General features: G+C 42.2%; 1 protein-coding gene across 3 annotated transcripts in view; it reads left to right on the forward strand.

The window, feature by feature from the left end:
- LOC126260894 (paramyosin, long form) overlaps positions 1 to 13,432 on the forward strand; it is a 192,240-nt gene that overhangs the window by 134,521 nt on the left and 44,287 nt on the right. For all 3 annotated transcript variants that reach the window (XM_049958342.1, XM_049958341.1, XM_049958343.1), the window contains exons 9-11: positions 2,139 to 2,335; positions 5,554 to 5,686; positions 10,423 to 10,639. In XM_049958342.1, coding sequence (XP_049814299.1) covers positions 2,139 to 2,335; positions 5,554 to 5,686; positions 10,423 to 10,639 — 547 coding nt within the window. The remainder of the gene's footprint in view (positions 1 to 2,138; positions 2,336 to 5,553; positions 5,687 to 10,422; positions 10,640 to 13,432) is intronic.

Consider the following 13,432-nt stretch of genomic DNA (forward strand, 5'->3'; position numbering starts at 1 on the left):
TGAAAGGGAAGCAGTGGTTGGGAAGGGAGTGAGACTGGGTGGTAGCCTATCCCCGATGTTATTCAATCTGTGTATTGAGCAAGCAGTAAAGGAAACAAAAGAAAAATTCGGAGTAGGTATTAAAATCCATGGAGAGGAAATAAAAACTTTGAGGTTCGCCGATGATATTGTAATTCTGTCAGAGACAGCAAAGGACTTGGAAGAGCAGTTGAATGGAATGGACAGTGTCTTGATAGGAGGATTTAAGATGAACAGCAACAAAAGCAAAACGAGGATAATGGAGCGTAGTTGAAGGAATCGTCACTTTAGTACTGGAGGGAAGGGGTAAAAATTGCAGAGGGAGACCAAGAGACGAGTGCAGTTATTAGGTTCAAATGGATGCGGGTTACAATAGTTATTTGGAGATGAACAGGCTTACATAGGATAGAGCAGCGAATCTTGGTACTGAAGACCGCTGCAATAACGGAACATAAATTAAGAAAGTAAACATTTGCATGAGTTTTAGGATAATTATAATATAATTTTCATTGATGCTATCAAAAGACACAAGTGTAAGAAAAAGATCCCGACAAACACTGAGAGGTAGTAGAGAGTATGTTGAGGACCAAATTGAGGATAGAAACTCACGTTCGGAACCATCATCTAACGACGCTAGAGAGCGTCCAAGTGAATTTTTAGGCTAACGCAGCGTAAGCGGAAATTCTTGGAGCTTTCAGGTCGTTTGGAAGAATCGAACCCATCAACGTCTGTCACAACAATCCTGTCAGTGTTAAAACTCAGTTTCAAGGAAATACCGTACATTTATTGAAATTGGAAGAACCTGTTGGGTGAAATGGTAAGGAAGGAGGGTTAGAGTTACTGTAGAGTCATAATGAGCGAATACGAACAAAGGGGTCAGGAGGGTAGTAATGTAGTGATGAGAGGAAATGGAGCCGAAGGGGTGCTAGATGACATAAAAAAAGCAGATTACTCCAGTGGAAGCCACACAATGATCTGAAGAGGAAAGGGTGACGGAGGAACGTTAATAATGCTTTCGTTTTATGTATATATTATTTACTTTCCCTCCATAATAGTAATAACAATTTTGAATGGCTCAACGGCCTTGTACTAGTCATTCAATTGGACACCACTTCGGTGACTTGCGCGTCCTTAAGCCACTTCAGTAGTGATAGTGGGAAAAGGGCACCTGCAGTTTAACGTGGAATCCGAAGCACGTCTTGTTCCTTGCAAATCTTATCCCCATCCCCTCGCCCAGTGAACGCGGGCTAGCAGCGGCCATGTTCCCGTTCACCAGACTTTTTTTAATACAACTAAATACATTTATGAGAATAAAAACAATAACGATATTAGTCTTGATGATATAGTGATGTATGAGATCTTGAGACCTTTGAGTATAATCGAGCTGTGTTTTCCTGTTAAAAATTCGCAAGTGAGGGATTTGAATGCAGGTGTGACTGGAAAGGAAGTCATACAAGAAAGGTTATGAAATGAGTATTTGCAAGGGTCGAAAGATAAGTGAAAAAGTATGCGGGTACGACTGAAATTATGAAGGTCTTCAGTACGAAGATTCGCTGCTTATCGTGTGCAAGCCTCTTCATCTCCAAATAGCTATTGTAACCCACATCCATTTGAACCTAGTAACTGCACTCGTCTCTTGGTCTCCCTCTGCAATTTTTAGCCCTCCCTCTTCTCTCCAGAGCTGGAGACTTCATTTCTATTGTAAGGTGTGGGATAGGTTATAGTTGATATGATGGATAGATCTCAGGAACGATTACATGGTAAGGCAAGATAAGGTGGTTGAAATTACTCTGGCAAAGGGCATGGAGCGTGTGGGAGATGTAAGGACGGATTGTTCTCGAGCATGGGAGTCACAGAGCGTTGTTGGGAGACGATTAGGTGGGGAGACGTAGAACCAGCTCTGGTATTCCAAGTGTCTGAGAGGGGAGGAAATTTTATCAGCTGATGCATGATATAAGATGGGGACGGGATAAATAGAGAAAAAAAAGCGAAGCGAATTGTGTGCCGTTTAAGGAGTTGGAGAAAGTGGGAGGGAAGGAGATCCATGAGACATTTTTGTAGGAAAACCTAAAACTGGTGAAGTAAAGTAATGCTGACCTTCGGTATTCGGCTTTACACAGAGACGCCAGACGCTGGAGGCGAGCTTGCACCAGGTGGAGATCGAGCTGGAGTCTGTGCGCGTGCAGCTGGAGGAGGAGGCGGAGGCGCGCCTGGACCTGGAGAGGCAGCTGACCAAGGCCAACGGCGAGGTGGCCACCTACCGCTCCAAGTACGAGACGGAGGCGGCAGCGCGCATCGAAGAAGTCGAGGAGCTCAGGTCAGTACTCCCTTTCTTTCACCCTTTCTTTCACTGCTTGCCAACCACTGACACAGACCAACTTCGCCGCAGGTGGTAATTTCTTGTTTAGATGCAGCAACAAGTTGCAGTGTCACAGTGCGTCACTAACCCTGAATGGGCAATACGACCCTTTGAAGTAAAACCTCTACATCCATACTTTATGATCTTTTGCCTATTCTTAAAATCCGTCATTCTACAGTCTTACTGAAAAGTACAGTACTGGCCATTAAAGTTGCTGCACCACGAAGATGACGTGCTGCAGACGCGAAATTTAATCGACGGGAAGAAGATGCTGTCATATGCAAATGATTAGCTTTCCAGAGCATTCACACAAGGCTGGCGCCGGTGGCGACGCCTACAACGTGCTGACATGAGGAAAGTTTCCAACCGATTTCTCATACACAAACAGCAGTTGACCGGTGTTGCCTGGTGAAACGTTGTTGTGATGCCTCGTGTAAGGAGGAGAAATGCGTACCATCACGTTTCCGGCTTTTATAAAGGTCGGATTGTAGCCTATCGCAATTGCGGTTTATCGTATCGCGACATTGCTGCTCCGGTTGGTCGAGATCCAATGACTGTTAGCAGAATATGGAATCAGTGGGTTCAGGAGGGTAATACGGAACGCCCTGCTGGATCCCAACGGCCTCGTATCACTAGCAGACGAGATGACAGGCATCTTATCCGCATGGCTGTAACGGATCGTGCAGCCACGTCTCGATCCCTGAGTCAACAGATGGGGACGTTTGCAAGACAACAACCATCTTCACAAACAGTTCGACGACGTTTGCAGCAGCATGGACTATTAGCTCGGAGACCATGGCTGCGGTTACCCTTGACGCTGCATCACAGACAGGAGCGCCTGCGATGGTGTACTCAACGATGAACCTGGGTGCACGAATGGCAAAACGTCATTTTTTCGGATGAATCCAGGTTCTGTTTACAGCATCATGATGGTCGCATCCGTGTTTAACGACATCGCGGTGAACGCACACTGGAAGCGTATATTCGTAATCGCCATACTGGCGTATCACCCGGCGTGATGGTATGGGTTGCCATTGTTACACGTCTCGGTCACCTCTTGTTCGCATTGACGGTACTTTGAACACTGGACGCTACATTTCAGATTTGTTACGACCCGTGGCTCTACCCTTCATTCTATCCCTGCGAAACCCTACATTTCAGCAGGATAATGCACGACCGCACGTTCCAGGTCCTGTACGGGCCTTTCTGAATACAGAAAACGTTCGGCTGCTGCCCTGGCCAGCACATTCTCCAGATCTCTCACCAATTGAAAACGTCTGGTCAATGGTGGCCGAGCAACTGGCTCGTCGGAATACGCCAATCACTACTCTTGATGAACTGTGGTATCGTGTTGAAGCTGCATGGGCAACTGCACCTGTACACGCCATCCAAGCTCTGTTTGACTCAATGCCCACGCGTATCAAGCCGTTGTTACGGTCAGAGGTGGTCGTTCTGGGTACTGATTTCTCAGGATCTATGCACCCAAATTGCGTGAAAATGTAATGACATGTCAGTTCTAGTATAATATATTTGTCCTATGAATACCCGTTTATCATCTGCATTTCTTCTTGGTGTAGCAATTTTAATGGCCAGTAGTGTACCTTGGCGCCCCCTACTAGTTAGGTGACAAACGTGTCGCACCTCCTTTTGCCCGGCGTAGTGCAGCAACTCGCCGTGACACGGATGAACATGTCGTTGGAAGACCCCAGCAGAAATATTGAGCCATGCTGCATCTACTGTGGTCCAAAACTGCGAAAGTGCTGCCGGAGCAGGCTTTTGTTCACGAATTGACCTCTCGATTATGTCCCAAAAATGTTCGACGGGATTCATGTCGGGCGATCTTGGTGGGCAAATCATTCGCTCGAATCGTCCAGAATGTTTCTTCAAACCAATCGCGATTAACTGTGACCACTGACAAGGCGCATTGTAGCCGTAAAAATTCCATCGTTGAATGGCTGCAAATATCTCGACTTACTGCCTGGAGACATCTCTTTCCGTGACTTTCCTAAATCGGCAAAGGTAAATTCCGGGATAGTTTCTGTGAAACAGGACAAGGCCAGTTTCTTGCCCCATTCTTCCACTCGTTTTATTTCAGTACGGCCAGTCTCCTTTCATTTAATCGAGTAAAGAAATTACGCCAGTTGTGTCAAATATGGGGTTTTCTTTACTAAGATCCACATTATACGATGCCTGCAAAATAATTTACGAGGGTAATGCCAAAAGTAAGCTCTCCTATTTTTTATAAGTACATAGACCTGTTTATGTCTACAATGGTTTACGTCAGTTTACAGCTTCAACATTTAGCTATTTTTCGACAAAATCACATTTCTGTCGATGCATTTTTGTAGGCGCTGTGGCAGTTTTTGTATGCCCATGTCATACCAGGTCGCCGCGATGCTGTTCAGAAAGTTATGAACCTCTTCTTTCACCTCGTCGTCGGAGCTGAATCGCTGGGACTACAATTAACGCTCACAGGTACTGTGAGAGACTGAAAAAACTCAAACGGGCAATTCAGAACCGGAGAAGAGGAATGTTGAGCAAGGGCGTACACATTCTCCATGACAACGGCCGCCCACTCATCGCTTGACAAACCGTTGCTCTCCTGCAACAATTTCAGTAGAACATAATCACCCACCCACCCTCTACTCCAGACTTGACTCCGAGTGACTATCACATGTTCCCTAGGTTAAAAGAACATTTTGCCGGAAAACGATTCATCTCCGACGACGAGGTGAAAGAAGAGGTTCATAACTTGCTGAACAGCATCGCGGCGAGCTGGTATGACATGGGCATGCAAAAACTGCCACAGCGTCTACAAAAATACATCGACAGAAATGGTGATTATGTCGAACAATAGCTAAATGTTGAAGCTGTAAACTGACGTAAACCATTGTAGAAATAAACAAGTCTATGTACTTATAAAAAAAGGGAGACCTTACTTTTGGGATTACCCACGTATTAGCAAGAACCTTATTTTCAGACATACCACGAGCCAAAGTGTTCAACTCTCTTGAGGCCAATAATTTTAGAACAAAGTTCTTTTGTTTATCAAACTTCCAGCAGATACGTAAAATTGTTGCATACGTCGTTGCCTACCTCCTTTCAATGCACCTTCCTACTTGTCTTTCGTGTGTGATACAGCTGCTGCTCTAACACTATGTTGTGCATTTTGACAGGCGAAAATTCCAGGCCCGCATTCAGGAACAAGAGGAGCACATCGAGACCCTGCTGGTCAAGGTGAACAATCTGGAGAAGCAGAAGTCGCGGCTCCAGAGCGAGGTCGAGGTCCTCATCATCGACCTGGAGAAGGTGAGGAGAGTCCGCATCACTGACGCTTCATACGTACACACACACACGTACACACACACACACACACACACACACACACACACACACACACGCACACGCACACACACACGTGCGAGAATGTACACTTTTGAAGCCACCTTACAGTGTGTGGCGGAGGGTAGTTCTGATACCATTATCACACACGAATGATGCGTCGGAGGAACCACTGTCCGTGAATCTCCATATGAGCTGTAATTTATATGATTGTCCCGTCGTGGTCAGTTTGCGAAATTTGTATGGTAGGAAGTAATACGTTGCCTGACTAATATTAGAATGATACAAACAGTGCAAAAAGCAGCTGTTGCAGTATGCAGTATTATCACGTGGGTTTGCCTTGAACAGTCTGACGTATTGTGATGTGAAATGCTAACAATAAGGAGACATTTACCGTATTAAATTAGACTGTTAACCAACAAGCATTTCAGAACCAACATATCTCCTATAGGGCTTACAGCTACAAAGGAAACGACTAGCAGCTGGGATATGCATCTTCGTGAATATCTTATTACCCAACAGAGCCTGCTCATCCAAACTGATTATACCGTAATCTTGAAGGATCGATAATGTGGAACATTTAGCGTGGAATCAGAATTCGTTGTAATCTAATTTCATTTTGTGCGCAATAGATGGTTCATCATTCATTGCGTTACATTTATTCCTATCCTATAAGGATATTCGTACCCACTTGAATTACGAGTGTACGAAGATCAACAATACCCTGAAAACCCTTGACAGAAAAACGTTGAAACATTGGTACATCAGCGTTTAAATCAAAACATCGGCCTTTGATGTTGCCAAAAAAACTAAGTTAAACTGACATTTTTTCTGAACAGGTCTCATAGTGATAAAAGTAATCTTGCTAATACGCATGTCGGATACAAAAATATCTGGCATACAAACGAAGACGAAGAGAGACAAGAGGGTAATTCCATAACAAAAACTGATAAGCGATTAGTATCAATGGAATACGTTAATAATATAGCTTTGTATTCGTTGCTCGATCCTAGATGCAGGAATACACACATTCAACAGAAGTACAATCGAAGGTAATCAAAATCATGAAGTATTTGCTAGTACTACAGAAATGGGTGTCAGTTGAGAGTTATAAGAATATTGATATACTGCGGGAAAACGTGAAACTAAATTATTTTGTGAAGCAACCACTAAAAATTGCAAAAGAAGAAATAACCCGCAAACTGTGACTAAACGAATCTAGTCATATTTTAATTACTGTCTGCAAGATCGTCTTCTTGGTATTTCACAAGATCCATTAGATGTATGGAATCACATCATTCGTATTCAAAGCTACAAAAAAGGAATGAAATATGCGAGCTATATGCCCACGTTGTCAGATTTTGGAACAGTTTTTTAACGACACATTTGGATTTAAAGGGATTTTTTTTTAAAAAAAAACATTACTGTCATGGCCAATACACAGACATTGCGGGATAAGTATTCCTTATTGTTCCTCCACTTATTGATTAACAAATATGGCATTAGATGTAGTTTTCGGCCATCCCATAAATTTATAATTTGGCCTCGATACTGAGCGACATTCACAATTTGGAATAGATTATCGAATTTGGAATAGGTTATCGATGCAAAGACGCCAATCGGCGATTTGCCAACACTGCTCATGCCTATTGTGAAACAAGGCACATGAATAGATGCTCATTGCAGCTCTTTTTGGCGACGTCGGAGACCATAGATACAATTATTAACATGAGGAGATAGCTAGAATGTACATAATAGAGGGGGATAAGCTCAAAAATCTAAATTTTCTGGAACGAATTAATGTAGGATGCTTGTTTCGGAAATGGATGACTTCCATCATGCTATTCATTCTTGGGTACAAAATGAGCCTTTTCGACGATGTCTTCATATTGTTCATGTCCTAGCTGATCCATACGAGGGAGCACTATAGAGTCTTTGCGGTGTCTTCTTGGAGACAGACTTCATATTTTTTGGGAAAGGCTAATGGATCTATTTAATTGTCAGTTATTAGTGTGTATTACAAAACGATTTCACTCGGTGCCATACCCTGACTATCCTGCCTCTGATAAGAAAAATAAAGATGCCGTCGCGATACACGCTACAAACCAGGCGCCACTCGCTTCCACCAGAAACCGGCTCTCCACTATCGATAGTTCTCTTTCGACTCCTGTGCAAGAATAACGAAGCTCACTTAGCCTTCTATGATCTAATAGACACCTCTGAAAATAATAGGAAACAGTCGTACCAACTATTAATCATTATAAAATAAAGAAAAATAAAAGAAAAATGTTTATATATGTTGTCCATAGCTGTATCGTTAGTCTCTGCAAGGTAGACGATGACCCAAACCTAAGATTCTGAGACGGGTCGTTCCAAGCCTCATACAAATCTCTCGTATTGACCACGAAGATAAAATTAGAGAAAATCGTTTGATCATTTGGAGACATCCTGACAGTTGTTCTTGACGTGCAGCGTCAGCGAATGGAACAGGAGGGAAGCGACATGTTACAAGTGCTCTCCGCCACTTACCCTAGTGTTTCCTGCTGAGTACTGTCGTGGGCATGGAGTTGAGTTCATTATACCTCTGGTTTCTGCAAGCGCAAGAATTGGCGTACAGAAAAAAATAGATGTGCGTTCGGGAATGATATTAGTAAGCATAGTACACTTGCAGTGTTGTTCTTGCAGATGATATGTAAGCAAGTAACAGTTGCACAATTTGCACATAAATTTGCAGGAACAGTAGTGAACGTTCGTGGAAGCAGGTCAATAATGTAGTCATATCACAAAACATTCTATATTGTGTTCTCCCAATTTCTTGTCAAGTGTAGCTTGTCTGTTTTCGAGCAAATAATTCAAGAGCTATCAAATACTGACTGCTCAGGCTTTCAGTCTGTTACAACCACTCTCCGTTCTCCCATAAACAACTTTAGTTTTCAGAGCAAGAAATTATCAGTAGTGTGTTGACACAGAACGATGTACGCAGGTTCGTGTCTAATTGAAGAAACTTAACAAAGAAGGAAAGCAACATCAATTTTTTTTAGTAAGAATAACAGTCTAGATTTTTACTAAAAATATATCACCAAGGTTGCTCCACCACTTCCAAGTAATGGGAGGATTTATACTCTATCAGGGTAGCCAATATTGTACAGAATGAACCATTCATCTATAAAGAAAAATTAACGTGAAATAAAGGGGGCGAAATTATTCATTAAATGTCTAAACTATTCTCTATATGACTTCCCAATGACTTTCGACATCTGTCATTAATAACTGGAAAATAGAAGCAGTTGTTACAAAGCTGCGTCGTTATGAATGATCTTACATGTTTCAAACTCAAAAAAAGACGAAAAGAGTTGTTCGTTCTCCCAGTTAACATTGAGATACACCACAAATAGTTTATCTATGACTTTTGAAATACTGTTTACAGGATTAATTTATCAATTTATTATTACAAAACGTTAAATGTAGATACGATTGATTCTGTGCCGTAACATAAACTTGTTATTGTTGCGCGTAGACAATGTGCTTTGGAAGTTGTGTCAGTTTAGAGCTTTGCCTATTACTCAGTAAATGGCCTAATCGTGCTTACACGATAATTCTGTGGTAATATATTGCTATACTGATGGCGGTTATTACTCGTGTAGTATTGTCCGTTTTCCAAATGATAACGCAGCCCAAAAATTTTTTATTACGTATTAATGCGACAGCCTCTTCCCCACCATCCACGATCTGTGGACTTGACACAATGGGTAGCTGTATGTCCCTATGCAAACGTAGCCCAAAAAATTTTGATTATATGTTAATGCGACAGCCCCCTCCCACTACCGAAGATCTGGTGGACTTGACACAATGGGATGGCATGTGTGCCTCAATGTTACAGATGTCAGATGAGTGTTAACAGACACGCCTCACTAGCATACAGTCTTTTCAGTGGTTGCAAATACGTCTGTACGACTGACGTGACCTTGTAAGACAGCCAACAGGGCCTTGCCATGTTGATACTGACGTACTGTTGAAAGCAACGAAAAACTACAGCCGTTATATTTTCTGAGGACATGCAAATAAGCTATGTGCTTTAATAATGGTGTCATCCTCCTCGGTAAAATACTTCCCCTTTCGAATCTTCGGGAGGGAACTACTCAGCGGGATGTTGTCATCAGAAAACACAAAATGTCGAATATAAATGTAAACGTGAATATGTATTTTTCTGAAAGCGTTTGTTTAGACCGTGGAGTGGTATGAATATGAAATGTGGACAATAAGAAAGGAACAGCAGCTTTTAAAATTCGGCGGTACAGTAGGACACTGAAGAGTAGGTGCGAAGATCGAGTAACTATTAAAGAAGCGCTGATTTGAATCGATGAGAGAAAAGCCTTTTGAATCAACTTGACTAAGAGAAGGCATATGTTGAAATAAGATATCATGAACCTTCAAGGAATAGTCAGTTTTATAATGGAGGAAAGTGTGGAAAGTAAAAATTAAAGAGGGAGATCAAGGCTTGAATACAGAAAGCAGGATTAAGCGTGTGTTTGCTGCAGAAGTTAACGCAGATAAGAAAAGACTTGCACAAGAGAACTGCATTAAACCAATCTTGGGACTGATGAGTACGACAGCATTTTTGATGTAATGAATCTTGACATATTTCAGGGTTACTGTGTTTATTCTCTTCGCTTATACTTTTGCTGTTTTGTTCCTCGCCACAGGCCAACAACACGGCGCGGGAGCTGCAGAAGCGCACGGAGCACCTGGAGAAGATCAACATCGACATCAAGACGCGCCTGGAGGAGACGGTGTCGCTGTACGAGTCGTCGCAGCGCGAACTCCGCAACAAGCAGACCGAGATCCAGCGCATCACGCACGAGCTGGACAAGACGCGCGAGCACAAGGAGACGCTCATCCGCGAGAACAAGAAGCTCTCCGGTACGTCGCCCGCGCCGCTCTGTCTGTCTTTGCAAATAAAAGTCCCAAGTGCACTTCTTTTGTAATTAATAGCTTGCCGGGTTTGGTGCACTGACTTTCAGCAGATGTTTTCTAAAAACCCTATGGCGCCAATATGCAAAATATTAATATAAGAAACACTTTAGCATTAGAAAAATGTATAAGATGTGAAGATGAAGACATTGAAAGAATTTAGGATGACATAAAACGACACGGCTTCGATCGTGAAATGGGAGCAAAATTTAACTGTGATGGGGGACAGGAATTCGGTAGTAGGAAAAGGAAGAGAAAGAGAAATAGAAGAAGAACATGAACTAGAGTAAAGGAATGAATGGGAAAGCTGCCTGGTAGAATATTGCACATAGAATAATTTAATAATTCAGAATACTTGCTTCAATAATCACGAAAGAAGGTTGCTTAAACGGCAGAGAACTAGGACATCAGAAGGTTACTGACAGATTGTGTAAAGGTAAAATGAACATTCGGAAGCCAGATTTGAAGCCGCAAAACATTTCCAGTAACATAGGTGGACTCTGCCCGTTTATTGGTTACGAACTGAACTTTAAAATTTAAGAAACTGCAAAAAGGTAGAAAATTAAGGAGATGAGACCTGGATAAATTGCACGAACCAGAGGTTTTTGAGAGTTTCAGAGGGAGCATGAGGCAACTATTGATTACAGCATGGAAAAGAATACAATAGGAGACGAATGGGTAGCTTTGAGAGATGAAATAGTGACAGTAAAGGATCAAATGAAAAAAAAAAACACTAGGCCCAGTAGAAACGCTCGAGTAACACACGAAATATTGAGTCTAAATCACGAGAGGAGAAAATATAAAAAGAGGCACGCAAAAGGGAACAGAGATGTCTAAAAAATGAGATTGACAGAAAAAGCAAAATGTTTGAGCAGGAAAAGCTAGAGGACAAATGCAAGACGGTACAAGCGTGCATGACTGTGAGTACGACAGATGCCACCTACGTGAAAACTGTAGAGACCTTTGGAGGAAAGAGAAGCATTTTCACGAATATTAAGAGTTTAGACGGAGGCATAGCAGATATAGAAAGGGATGGACGATGGATCTATAGTAAAGCGTAGCCGTTCATATAAATATTTAGGGACACTCTTTTCGGATAAAGGTGGAAGCAACGAGAAAATACATCACGGAATAGGAAAGAGAAAGTTAGCAATTAAACTGTTAAGACTCCATTATTTGGACTAAAACGACGCCAAAAAAATTTGAAAAGGATGATATATGAAACTATAGTTGATAGTATTGCTCTATATGGTGCTGAACTGTGGGAAGTCTCCACGGTCAATGAGAAGAAATGAAAGGCATTGAAAATAGCGTTTTGGAGACGAAGCTGTGAAGTAACAAGAAGAGACAAATTAAGAAATAAAGTGCTACGAGAACAGACGGAAGTTACAAAAGATGTTGTAGACACAACTGAAAATAAACGGCTAACATGATATGGACATTTCAGAAGAATGACAGAGGAAAGACGGCCTCTTTGAAAATGACACTGGAGACCTCCACGGCACAGAAAAGGCGGAAGGCCCTGGCTACATTGGAACCATGGAGTGAGGAGTGAGGAGTGCGATGTAAGACAGAGCCATGCAAGAAGAGGACTGGCAGGATACAAGGAGATGGGAACTTGGTTGCAAGAGACGCCGCATGGTGTGGAAAACTCGCTTGAAGAAGAGAAGAGATGGAAAGCCAGTGCTTAGCAAAAAGGGGAAGGCTGAAATGTGAAAGGAGTGCATAGTAGGCCCATAAAAGGGAAACAAAATGAAAGATTATGTTATAGAAAGAGATGCAGAGGAGGTGACAGATAATGACAGTGATCTATTACAATGTCTTGTGGAGAGTAAAATATGTTGAGGGAAACAAAGGGTTGATTGCAGTGAGTAGATTCAAATGGACGTAGGTTGCATCAGTTATGCAGAGATGAAGAAGCTTCCACAGGATAGATTAGCGCGGACTGAAGATTACCACAACAACAACATAATATCTACATGGTTAGAAATGAAAGAATGTTACCACTGAGAGGGATATTAATTTCTAATGGATACATGTCATGCATCTCCAGCCGTATCTTGCAATTGAACATCCCTGTTAAGTGCTAGACATTAAATAGGTAGAGTACATTGTCTTACACAGCCGATGGGGAAATTCTTGAATGCACATTACGTAATGTAATAATCAAAGTAATTGTTAAGCATTGCCGGCCGGTGAGGCCGAGCGGTTCTAGGCGCTTCAGTCTAGAACCGCACGACCGCTACTGTCGCAGATTCGAATCCTGCCTCAGGCATGGATGTGTGTGATGTCTGTCCTTAGGTTAGTTAGGTTTAAGTAATTCTAAGTTCTAGGGGACTGATGACCTCAGATGTTAAATCACATAGTACTCAGAGCCATTTGAACCATTTTTTTTGCTAAGCATTATTGCAAGTGAAAAAAATAGTTCTTTATAAGATCTGCTATTCACTGCGAGAAATGAAAAAGCATTCAGCAATATTCTAGTTGCTATAACGACAGTTACAGGCTTTAAAGCCATGGACGTATGTCGTCGTTGTCAAGATACACACGCCAGCTACGATTTAAGATCATAGTTGCAGCCATGACGACAGACCAGGGTGACTGCAGTCTATAGCTATTGACTACTGTCGGCCTGTTGCTTTCGTACCACCGCTGGTGTCAGCAGATCTTTGACATTTTTATAGTGCAATTATCTTTTATTTTGTTACGTTCCTAATGGGCCCATACGCTTTCCAACAGAAG

This window comes from Schistocerca nitens, chromosome 5, assembly GCF_023898315.1.
Source record: "Schistocerca nitens isolate TAMUIC-IGC-003100 chromosome 5, iqSchNite1.1, whole genome shotgun sequence".
Lineage (NCBI taxonomy): Eukaryota > Metazoa > Arthropoda > Insecta > Orthoptera > Acrididae > Schistocerca > Schistocerca nitens.